Source organism: Ursus maritimus, unplaced genomic scaffold (assembly GCF_017311325.1).
Source record: "Ursus maritimus isolate PB19 unplaced genomic scaffold, ASM1731132v1 scaffold_28, whole genome shotgun sequence".
In the NCBI taxonomy this organism is placed as follows: Eukaryota; Metazoa; Chordata; class Mammalia; order Carnivora; family Ursidae; genus Ursus; species Ursus maritimus.
Genome location: NW_024425341.1, coordinates 1,658,498 through 1,671,421, shown reverse-complemented (window position 1 = coordinate 1,671,421; position 12,924 = coordinate 1,658,498). Strand labels below are relative to the sequence as shown.

The 12,924-nt window shown below is 37.6% G+C and overlaps 1 protein-coding gene across 1 annotated transcript in view; it reads left to right on the top strand.

Annotated features, from left to right (window-relative positions):
- HOOK3 (hook microtubule tethering protein 3) overlaps positions 1–12,924 on the top strand; it is a 101,922-nt gene that overhangs the window by 69,115 nt on the left and 19,883 nt on the right. Inside the window, exons 15-16 of the mRNA XM_040643202.1 lie at positions 1,383–1,523; positions 11,173–11,260. Coding sequence (XP_040499136.1) covers positions 1,383–1,523; positions 11,173–11,260 — 229 coding nt within the window. The remainder of the gene's footprint in view (positions 1–1,382; positions 1,524–11,172; positions 11,261–12,924) is intronic.

Sequence of the window (12,924 nt, the reverse complement as noted above, 5' to 3'; positions counted from 1 at the left end):
TGTGCTGGGTGTGGAGTCTGCTTAAGATTTTCTGTCTCCCTCTTCCCCTCCCCACACTCAGGCATGCATGCCCACTCTCTCTCATCTATAAGTAAGTAAAGAAATAAAAATTTTTAAAAACAATTTTTAAGGAAGCTTTAAGGTTATGCAGTTGGATTTTTAAACCTGAGGAAGAGAAAAATGATAAAGATTCAACAAATAAAATGGCTTTTTTGAGTATGACTCAATACAAATTCAAATATACTGTCTCCAGAAGAGCTATCAAGAAAATGAAATGGTAAAAGAGACGAAGTGTAACATTGTATTAGTTGAAGGTGTACAACATGATGATTTCATATATGTCTATATTGTGAAATGATCACTGCAATGAGTTTACCACTGCACATAATTACATTTTTTTGTGTGTGGTGGTACAACTTTTCTTTGTGCAGTTTGGCAGAATGTGGATATTGTCTACAAATATCCACAAAATTACTTTTCTAGAAATTAATCCTAAGGAAATAACCAATAAAACTGACTGTTACTAACACGTTAAAGCTCAAAATTGGTAACAATCAAATTCTGAATAATTGGGTATTGATTAAATAAGTAACAATTCATCTATATTGTTTAACATGTCATTTAAAGTATTATATTATCATTAATGTATAATATTTAATGATATGAAAAGATTATGAAAAAGTGTAAATAGCAGATGCAGCTCTAATACAGCTTATTAGCAAGAAAACAATTTAACATGTTTATAGGAATGGGTGGAATGCGTATCTTGAAGGCATTCTTCATTGAATATTATATCTTGACACTAAGTGATCAGTGGTTCAAGAGTGTAGCATTAGATGGGGCGCCTGGGTGGCTCAGTCGTTAAGCGTCTGCCTTCGGCTCAGGGCATGATTCCAGCGTTCCGGGATCGAGCCCTTCATCAGGCTCCTCTGCTGGGAGCCTGCTTCTTCTTCTCCCACTCCCCCTGCTTGTGTTCCCTCTCTTGCTGGCTGTTCTGTCTGTCAAATAAATAAATAAAATCTTTAAAAAAAAAAAAAAGTGTAGCATTAGAGATCATGATTTTGATGAGAACCAAGGAACAAATATATAAATGCATTCATAGCTTAAACATTTAAACCAAAAAGGAAATAAAATTTTGAAATATCATTCATTACAAATCATGGTATTTGAAGATGCTGTTATCTTCAGATTATCCATTCTGAAAAGAAAGTACTGAACACCTGAAATGTAATGTCTTAGCAAGTTACAAGAGCTAAATTCTTTGCAGGTATTTTGTTTTTTCATTTCTGTTCTCTGTGAAATCTGTAATTGTGCACAGCTGGATTTTGATAATGATATTGTATTGATGTGCCGCATTATCAGTTTTTCTTTTGCTCATTCAGGGAGAAACTTATTCGTCTTCAGCATGAGAATAAGATGTTAAAAATTAACCAAGAGGGTTCAGACAATGAAAAAATTGCCTTATTGCAGAGTCTTCTGGATGATGCAAATCTACGCAAGAATGAACTGGAGACAGAGAATAGGTAGGAATGTATACAGATGGCATTTAGACACAGGTTTTCTCTTTTCCTTGGTTTTGATTCCCTTAAACAAAGATTTGAGTTGTATTTTGAGTATTGATAATGTGTTATTCCATTTCATTTTAAGAGGACTTTAATCCATATTCCTACTTATGGACAGACGTGCGGAAAAGTATTGTGCCGCTTTGCAACAGCATTTCCCTCTTTATTTCTTCAAGCAGAATGGTATCAGGCCCCTCCCCTTTTCCCTCTCTAATTAGTAATTAAACCTAGAATATTGAAAAAGAGTCTGATCATTAATTCAGTCTTTCACAACAATTTCAGCTGTATGCATTACCAGATTAATAAGTTGACCCTGTTTTTATAAGCTAATATGTTGAAGGATCAGTTGATGTGAGAAAATAGGATCCATTATAACTGAATTGACAGGAACTTAAAAAAAAAAAAACATTTCTTGTGAGCCTTAAATTATGTCATTCATCTTAAAAACAATTCAGTTATGAGAATTTAGAATCTGCAAATGAAACAAGAAAAACACTTTTCTGCTTGTAAGTTTTCAGTATATTGAATTATGCAGTCATTCAAAGCTACTTTAAAGCAGTAGCTTACTTTGGAAAGGATTACTTTTATATTTTGTTATGACAATCTTTTGGTTCTTTCCTGTTTTGGAAATGTTTCTTAGATACCAAACATATGATGTCTTTTCCTTTCCTTAGTGCAGTGATGTACTGTCATTTTTGAGGGATTTGACATTTTTATTAATGATTTCATATTTTGCCTGATATTACAGATTCTTTGTTTATTATGCCTGATTGATTTGGCACTTCCCAGGTATGAGTCAGTCTTGTGAATCAACATTGTTATGACAATTTTACATGGCCTGCCCTTCTTGGCATTTTAATTTTTAAAGTTGCTGAGGTAGAATCAACAAACAGTATAAATACAAGGTGATTATTAGAGCACAATTAAGCATAAACAGAAGGAGATCAATTCTTAGAACATAGAGAATGAATACTTTTTAAAAATACTTAGAGAAAGTTTAAAATGAAAAGGGGAGAAAAGGGAATTGCAGAAAGCAGCTGGCAATCACGAAGTCACGTGGTGAGAGCACCCTCTGTTCAACTCCATAATCCTTTGCCTCTAGGCTATAGTTTAACCATCTTACAGGAAGGCCTTCTCTGTACCCTAATTTTTTTCAGTGAATCAACACCCACAACTTCCTTTATAATGCTTCGCATTGTTTCTCACAGGCTTTACAGTTATTGGTCTTCTCTCATCAGAAACAAAACAACTACTTGTCATTTGTACAGCACTTGTGTTGTCGATGATGGATACCTCCCAAGTCCCGATGGCATTTACAGCTATTTACAACTTAGTATTGTGTTTGTTCTTTTTTTTTTTTTAATCATTTTATCTTATTTTACTTTTTCATCATGATCAGTGTACTCTTTAATCCCAGTCCCTTCTCTCCCACATCCCCACACCCACCTCCTTCTGATAACAATCAGCGTGTTCTTTATAGTTAAGAGTCTGTTTCTTGGTTTGACTTTTTTTCTTTTCTTTGCTTATTTGTTTTGTTTCTTAAATTCCACATACGAATGAAATCTTATATAGTATTTGTCTTTCTCTGGCTGACTTATATCACTTAACATTATACTCTCTAGGTCTCTCATGTCATTGCAAATGGCAAGACTTCATTCTTTTTTATGACTGATATTCCATTTATATATACCACATCTTCTTTATCTATTCACCTATCAGTGAGCATTTGGCTTCTTCCATAGTTTGGCTATTGAAAATAATGCTGCAGTAAACACCGGGGTGCATATATCCTGTTGAATTAGTGTTTTTGTATTTTAGGGTAAATACCCAGTAGTGCAGTTACTGGATCATAGAGTGGCTATATTTTTAACTTTTTGAGGAACCTCTGTGCTGTTTTCCACAGTGTCTGCACCAGTTTGCATTCCCACCAGCAGTACAGGAGGGTTCCTTTCTCTCAATAGCCTCATCAACACTTGTTTCCCTTGTCTTTGATTTTAGCCATTCTGACAGGTATGAGGTGACATCTCATTGTAGTGTTGATCTGTATTTCCCTAATGATGAGTAATGTTGAGCATCTTGTCATGTGTCTCTTGGCCATCTGGATGTCTTGGTTGGAGAAATGTCTGTTCATGGGGCACCTGCGTGCCTCAGTCAGTTAAGCGTCAAACTTCTGCTTGGGTCATGATCTCAGGGACCTGGGATTGAGCCCCATGTCGGGCACACTGCTGAGCGGGGAGTCTGCTTGTGTTTCTCTCTTTCTCTCTTGCCCTTTGCCCCCCCCCCCCCACTCATGCTCACTTGCTCATTCTCTCAAATCAATAAATAAAATCTTAAATGTCTGTTCATGTCTTCTGGCCTTTTTTAAATTGAATTTTTTGGTTTTTGGTTGAGTTCTGTATGTTTTTTATATCTTTTGGATACTAACTCCTTATCAGATATGTCCTTTGAAAATATCTTCTCCCGGGGCTCCTGGGTGGCGCAGTCATTGGGCATCTGCCTTTGGCTCAGGGCGTGATCCCGGCGTTCTGGGATCGAGCCCCATGTCAGGCTCCTCTGCTGGGAGCCTGCTTCTTCCTCGCCCACTGCCCCTGCTTGTGTTCTCTCTCTCGCTGGCTGTCTCTCTCTGTCAAATAAATAAATAAAATCTTCAAAAAAAAAAAAAGAAAGAAAGAAAATATCTTCTCCCACTGCATAGGTTACCTTTTAGTTTTGTTGATCGTTTGCTTTGCTATGCAGAAACTTTTTATTTTGATATAGTCCCAATAATTTGTTATTGCTTTTGTTTCCCTACTTCAGGAGACATATCTAGAAAAATGTGTGATGGCTGATGTCAGAGAGATTACTGCCTGCACTCTTTTTAAGGATTTTTATGGTTTTAGGTCTCACATTTAGGTCTTTCATCTATTCTGAGTTTATTTTTATGTATGGTATATGTTTGATCTGTCCATTGATATAAGTGGGTGTTTAAGTCCCCTACTATTATTGTATTACTGTAGATTAGTTCATGTTTGTTATTAACTGTTTTATGTATTTGGGTGCTCCCATATTGGGTGCATAAATTTTTTAAATTGTTATATCCTCTTGTTGGATTGTTCCCTTATATAGCGTCCTTCTTTGTTTCTTGTAACAGTCTTTTTATTGTAGTTGTTGTTTTTAAAGATTTTATTATTTGAGGGGCGCCTGGGTGGCTCGGTCGATTAAGTGTCTGCCTTCAGCTCAAGGGTTCTGGGATCAGGCTCCCTACTCAGCAAAGTGCCTGCTTCTCCCTCTCCCTCTCCCTGCTTGTTCTCTCTCTCTCTCTCTCAGATAAAGATTTTATTTACTTGCAAGAGCAAAGAAAGCACAAGTCGGGGAGAGGGGCAGGAGGAGCAGGAGAAGCAGGCTCCCTGTTGAGCAGGCAGCCCAGTGCGGGGCTCAAGCCCAGGACCCTGAGACCATGACCTGAGCCGAAGGCAGATGCCCAAACAACTGAGCCACCCAGGTGCCCCTAACAGTCTTCATTTTAAAGTCTACTTTGTCCATTATAAGTATTGCTACCCTGGCTTTCTTTTGACAACTATTTGCATGGTAGATGTTTCTGCATCCCCGCACTTTCAATCTGCAAGTGTTTTTAGATCTGAAATGAGTCTCCTATAGGCAGCATATAGATGGGTCTTGTTTTTCTATCTACTGTCACCCTGTGTATTTTAATTGGAGCATTTAGTCCATTTACGTTCAGTGTAATTATTGTTAGATATGTATTTATTGCTGTTTATTTATTGTTGTTACTTGTTTTGTTCTTTTCTAGTTTTTCTGTGATAATAAGTTAAATGAAGTTTAAACCCATTTTTTTACTCCTCTCCCCACCCCATGTTTTAGGGCTATGGTGTCATATTTTACATTCTTTCCTTTCGTGAATCCCTTGGCTGAATTTTAGAGAAATGTTTATTTTTACTACTTTCGTGGTTTTTACTTTTCATACTCCCTTATGGCCTTTCCTTTCCGCTCAGAGTCCCCTTTCATGTTTCTTGTAGAGCTGGTTTAGCGGTCATGAATTCTTTAGTTTTTGTTTGTCTGAGACACTATCTCTCCTTCTATCCTGAATGATAGCCTTGTGGGATAGATATTCTTGGCTACAGATTTTTCCCTTTCAGCACTTGGAATATCATGCCTGGGGCGCCTGGGTGGCACAGCGGTTAAGCGTCTGCCTTCGGCTTAGGGCGTGATCCCGGCGTTATGGGATCGAGCCCCACATCAGGCTCCTCCGCTATGAGCCTGCTTCTTCCTCTCCCACTCCCCCTGCTTGTGTTCCCTCTCTCGCTGGCTGTCTCTATCCTGTCAAATAAATAAATAAAATCTTTAAAAAAAAAAAAAAGGAATATCATGCCACCCCTTCTGTCGTGCGAGGTTTCTGCTGAGAAATCTGCCAATAGCTTTATGGGGTTTCCCTTGTATGTAATTGTTTTCTTTTCTCTTAATTCTTTAAAAAAAAAAATTTAATCCCTACTTCCTGCCATCTTATGTGTCTCAGTATGGACATTTTTGGTTTGAATGGGGAGGGGGGTCCTCTGTGCCTCCTGGTTCTGAATATCTGTTACCTTCCCCAGATTGGGGAAGTTTTCAGCTATTATTTCTTCAAATAAATTTTCTGCCCCCTTATCTCTCTCTTCTTCTGAGATCCCTATCATGCAGGTGTTATTACCTTTGGACATTTGCTTAATTTTCTTTCCTCTCCTTTGCTTATCTTGGTTACTTCCCATTGCTCTTTCAGGTCATTAATTTATTCCTCTGCTTCATCTGGCCTGCTATTTATTCCATCAAGTGCATTTTAAATTTCATTTATTATGTACTTCATCTCTGATTGGTTCCTTTTTAATGCTGTGTGAACGATCTCACTGATGTCCTCCATTCTTTTCTCAAGTCCAGTGAGTATCTTTATGATCATTACCTTATATTCCCTGTCAGGCATGTTACATACATCCATTTCACTTTGGCCTCTTGCTGTGGTTTGGTCCTTTTCTTGCATTTGGCACATATTTCTGTGCCTCCTCTTATGTTCTGTGTCTGTTTCTGTTAGGAAAGTCAGCTACTTCTCTTGCTCTTAATGATAACAGCCTAATGAAGAAGAGGTCCTGTAGTGCAGTGTCACCTGTTCCCCAGGGCCTGGCACTTCAGGGAGTGTGTCCTACTTGTGTGCTCTGCTGAGTCTTGACCTCTTTTTCCATCATTCCAGTTGTCTATAGAGGCTCTCTTTGCCTATTATGGGTAGTGTTTGGTCCCCAACAGGGGTGGGGAGTGTTTTAACAAGGTGTGCAAAGGTGTGCTTGTGAAGTGAGATCTGCCCCACAAATGAGACCAGAGGTCCCACAAAACACACAGACTGGGAGATGTGATGTTGGCAGGGTTTGCGCCAGTCTGGGGGTGGGGGGGGGCTGCAGCACTTGGCCTAAGGGGAGTGTGACTGGGAAGGGCAGAACCATGGGGTAGTGCTTGCTGCAAAGAAGTCAGGTAGGAGTGATGGCTGTGTGTTTATGCTGGGGGGCAGTGAAATGGCATCTACCAGTTCCTTTATTCCTGGAAGGGTCTCTGCATGATCCCTGTTTCTCCGGGCCATGTCTGCCCTCGGTGTTTTTCAAGCTGCTGTTTCTGTGCTGTTTCTACACTGCTGTTGGTCATGCTCTCTCTTTAAGGGTTGGGGCACTGCTTCCTTTTGCAGTCAGAGCTCTACCAGAGCCGAGCTCACCAGTTTTTTAAATTCCAGGCTTTAAGTCCTGCTGGTTTTAAGAACTCATGAAATTCACTTTCAAAGTCAAATATTACAGAGATCCGTCCTCCCTGTTCAGGACTCCCTGATGTGAACATGTGTTTTCTACCCTTCTCCATGCCACTGGCTTCCTCACCACTGTGGGCAGTCATGGTCTGTTTCACTCCCAGACCTTGACTTTGCCCTTCCTACCTTTTTCAGTGGGACCTCTTCCCTACCTTTAGTTGTGAAGTCTGTTCTGCCAGTCTTCAAGTCGTTTCCTGGGTTTTTTACACTCATGTGAGTGTTCTCTAGTTGTAGCTGTGGGACATGGCAAGCTTAGGGTCCTCCTACTCTGCCATCTTCCTGGCAGATGTAATTTCTTGAATTACAGTACTGAGTGATAACTTCCCTTCAAAGTATGACCATCTCGAACCTAGAACAATAATAATAGCAGCTAATGTTTATTAAGATTTTGTTTGTTCCAAACATTATGTTATTTCATTTTAAATATGCAGTCTTATCTTTATTAAAGTTTTACAGGTGAGTGAATTTGGGCTCAGACCCAGGCTACCTGAATTCAAAGCCTCTACCTAATCCATACCTTTTTTTCTTTTTTTTTAAGATTTTTATTTTTAAACAATCTCTACACCGAGCATGGGGCTTGAACTAAATCCGAGCGTAAGAGCCACATGCTCCACCAGCTGAACTAGCCAAGCGCCCCATCCGTACCCTCTTTCTTGTCCATTTATCTTTTGCCATGTTGGCAAAACATTTTTTTCTGTCTTCCCCTCGTGGAATGCTTTTTCCCTTAAGTGAATTACTCTGAGTTTGTTCTTACTGAGTTTAATAAGTTTGTTCTCACCCTGAGTTGTCTCTAACTTAACCTCTTACTAGTTCCACTGAATCTTTTAACTTAAATGCAGTTTGTTCACCACCAGTATATTGTCTGTCAGAAGGAAAGGTTTGTAGCAAACCTCCAAAGTCCTTTCCAATTAGTTTTCCCAGTAAGTTGGCATTTTTTAAATCTGTAACACCTGCTGAGCCTCACTCAGGGAGCTTTGTCAGAGTATACATGACCTTGTTCCTTTTCTACTCAGAGTTTAGTATGATTTCAAGCTCACCCTCTTTCTATACCCTCCTGACAATTATATTTAAGTAGACTTTACTTAAAATGTTAACTAACTAAACTTCTGAAGGGGGAGAAAATAGGTAGAGGCAATTCACATTTATAGAGTGCCTATTACGTACAGGTACTCTGCTGGACACTCTGTATATTATCTTACTCTTCTAAACAACACCATGAAGTGGGTATTATAATGCTTCTTTATTTTGATTTTTTGAAGTTTGCATTTTTTGAAAAAAGATGAGCTCATTTTTTTTCATTTATATTTGTAGAGTTTCATACCTGTGTGTGTGCATGTGTGTGTGTGTATACTTCACACTTTAACAATTATATTGCTTTGATTTTTTGTCTTTTCCCCCTCACTAGATATGTGAGTTGTTTTCAAATACTTAAAAGGAGCATCTTGATATGGATTTATTACTTATTATGTTAATTACCAAGGTTTACAGTACTTTTTACTACATAATTTCAAAAATGGCCAAGATGGATAGTTGAAATACTCTAATAGTTTGAAATGTATTCTCATATTTCTGAAAAGATTGAACAAAGTTACAGGGTCTGGTAATGTATTTATGTATCTCCCCATGTTGATATGGATTTCCAGATAGTTCCTTCACTATTTAAAAAGCACCCAAATTTTCTGTTCCTTGATTTGAAAAACTTCAGTTATTATTATAGATTTGATTGAATTTTTACTATGATTTTCAATAATTATAGAACTTGGAGCATTTATGGTAAGAATTTCTTACATTTTATTTTATTTTATTTATTTATTTTTTAAGATTTTATTTATTTATTTGACAGAGATAGAGACAGCCAGTGAGAGAGGGAACACAAGCAGGGGGAGTGGGAGAGGAAGAAGCAGGCTCCTAGCGGAGGAGCCTGATGTGGGGCTCGATCCCATAACGCCGGGATCACGCCCTGAGCCGAAGACAGACGCTTAACCGCTGTGCCACCCAGGCGCCCCTCTTACATTTTATTTAATTAAAAAATTGCTTATTGAATTTTCTGGCTGTTTGGATTCTAAAAATTCATTACCTTGTTCTGTCCTTAATTCAAGGTAATCTCGCTTCTACCATTTCACTGTGTTTCCTACTAAAATAACCAGCATCTTTTAAATGGCTAATCCAGTGGGAGCTTTCGAGACTTTATCTTTCCTCATGTCTATTGTATTCAGTATTGTTGATCATTTTCCCCTTCCTTAAACTTTTTTTTTTAATTTCGGTTAAAATTTCTTATGTTTCTCCTAATTCTCTTCAGGGTGAAGTTTCTCTTTCTACCCTGTGGTTGGTGACTGGCCATGGACCATCTTTGTTCCTCTTTTCCACTCTTCTTCACATTCTTCCTAGTTAGTATTATTTTTGTTCATGGCTTCAGTTAACTCTAAATGGCTCTCCTATCTATGTCTTCAATTCAGACTTTGTGCTTCACATGCAAAGATCTGTTTGACATATCTCTAGGCACTGCATTTTCAATAAATACAAAATAAGTTTCTCTTCCCTTCTCAACATGTTTCTCCTGTATTCTCCTTCTCAGTAAATGTTTTTGAGTAGCTCAAACCAAAATCCTACATATTAATTCTTATTCCTTGTATTCTTTTGCCCTTTAAATCATTTCATCCTTGTTACCTCCTCTTTTAGACATATTCAGTAATAATTGTGGTAACCTCCTCCTGATCTTCATGCCTTCGCTTTGACCTTTTTAATAACATCTTCCTCTCTCAAACCAATGTGATCTGTCTGGAATGTTGTCTGATTAAGTTTCACCCTTCTTGCAGTCCTTTAGGGTGATTGCCCAAGACCTAGGGAACCTAGTTGCTGTACTGAATGTTACATCATAATAACTTAGGGAATTATTGAGCTCCAGAATCAGCATTGTTTTAAAGGCTGGGTGGGTTATTCCGTTTCAGTCAGATTTTAGGCCAGATTATAAGATAAGTTCTAAATACTTGCACACTTCTTGCAAGGTTGTACCCAACTTCTCCTCTTCTCTGGTTTCATCTCTAGCCATTCTTTCCCTTATAATTTAGTTTTTAGACATACCATTCTTAAAGACTTTGTTATTATTTATTTATTTTTAATTTTAAGTAGGCTCCACGCCCCACGTGGAGCTTGAACTCACAACCCTGAAATAAAGAGTCACATGCTTTACTGACTGAGCCAGCTAGGCACCCCCTTTTTAAAAATTATTTTTTTTTTAAGGTAGGCTCAGACATGTCATTCTTAAACTCACTATACCCTCTCATTTTCTGTGTGCTTTGGACATGGTATATTCTCTGTCTTAAATCTGCTCTCCACCCTTAATCACTTAAGTATTTTATTTCTTATTTTAGTCTCAGTTCAGTCAAGCCTGACTCCTCCACACAATAGGATAAAGTTCTTGCTGTTTCAGGCAGTCATTCCTTTTTGGTACCTCTGTGTGCTGTGTGGAAGTATTTATATTGTATTTTAACATTTTGTCTCCCCACTAAATTCCTTGAGTATAGGGATCTTTTAGCACCTTGCTGAACCTACATAGTGCCTGACACATAGTTTGGATAAACATGTATTGATTTGAACTTGAGATAATTAGATATGTATAAGTATACTTGTGCATAGAAATTTCAAGTGAAACAAAAAATAACCAGAACAGTGAGATGTACTACTATGTTAACATGAGGGTTTGTTTTGTTAATTATACTGTCTTTCTAACCAATATGACAACCTAAGGAGAACATAGAAGTAAGTCTAAACTTCTAAAATTAATATGCATTTGATTTCTAGGCTGGTGAATCAGAGACTTCTGGAAGTACAGTCACAAGTTGAAGAATTGCAAAAATCTTTACAGGATCAAGGCTCAAAAGCAGAAGATGTAAGTTTTAATATGTACCAACCGGTAGTTTCACAATGTTAAGAAAAGCTATAAGTTTTGTTTTTTATTTGATTGTCTCTATCAGAATAATTTATAATTATATTGGTTATAGAAAAGAAGCAATATTTTCCTTTTACTAACATTCCTTATGAAAAGGACCAGACAGTACTTCATTGTACTGATTGGAATCACTCTGCTGGGAATTAGAAGTTTATTTGTAGTTATTAACTAAGGAATTAATCGAGGCATTGTAGGGTTTTTTGTTTGTTTTAGGAAGTGGGGAAGCTAGGATTTTTTTAAGTATTTATTTATTTAAGTTCCTCTACACCCATCGTGGGGCTCAAACTCATGACCCTGAGATCAAGAGTCTCCTGTTCTTCTGACTGGGCCGGCTGGGCTCCCTGAGGCTTTGTGTTATGAACGTATTTATCTCAGTTTTCAGAGTTCAGGGTTTTTCCCTCTGGCCAACAACAACAAAAATGCTGGTAGAAATTTAGCATGTTCAAGTAGAAATTTTCTATGTGTAATTGATATTTTTAAAAATCACGCTATCCTTAGAAATAACAATCTCTGAATTTCTGAATCCCTCTTGCTACCCCAACCATGCCCCACTCAAATATAAGTTCACGGACCTTTTTTGTAATATTTCCTTATACTCTGCATATCTGTCATAGCCTTGCCTGCTTGACTGGCATGCTCACATTAGAATACAGTAAATGTGTTGAGCCAGAACTAGATGGACTTTCAACTTCTCATGCTCACTATCTAAGTTATCACAGTGCTTATGTAGCACATTAGTAGTCAGTCTCTGATGAAAGTGTAAATAAATTTTGCAAATCCTTTCCGTTTAATAAGCAATGGAACTGCAACTAGAATGTTCAAAAATATTGTAAAGGAAGGGGGACCTTATTTTAGTGACCAATCTTTGCTTCAGACAGTTGGTTCTTTTTTTATTGTTGCTAGTGTAATTTGCTATAAACTCTGACCTTTGAGTATAAACCTCTGCATAGTTGCTTTCATGGATAGTTTTTGGAGAATCGTCAAAACTATAGATACATCATTTCTATCCAGTCTTATTAACGTAAGAGAGTATGAAAACAAAAGGAACCAATGAAGGGGTATTAAATCAGTATATTACTTAAAACCAGCGAATTTAGATCTAAAAAGCTCTCATTGACCTAATTTTATGAGTTTCAGAAAATATGTCTGTTTTATATTGGCAGTATGCTCTTCCTAAGATCACTGGTTTTTGGTTTATCCTTTAATTAATGTATGGGTAGTCCGTCTTAGTTTCCCAAATTGATTCCTAGTTCCTAAAATGGTCACCAACATCTAAACAACCTTATTCCCTTATTGAGATAGAACTAGTTTGAAATGTCATGGTTTACTTTTTAAACATGTTTTTAATCCAGAATGCTAAGCCAGAAAGAGGTGAAGCAAAACCAACATTAGTATATTAAAATATTAATAAGGCTAACTAAGACTATCTTAGAGATGAACCTAAGTGATTTCTTCAGTGAAATCGCTTGGTCTCTAAAACTTGGAGGAGACTTTTTGTTGATTTGTTATGGGAGAAAGGGAAGGGGCGTGTGATACATAGGAAATAAGAATGGCGGAGCGTCAGTGTCAGCCCTGCCTTAGCGTTATAGCAACAGCCACCATAT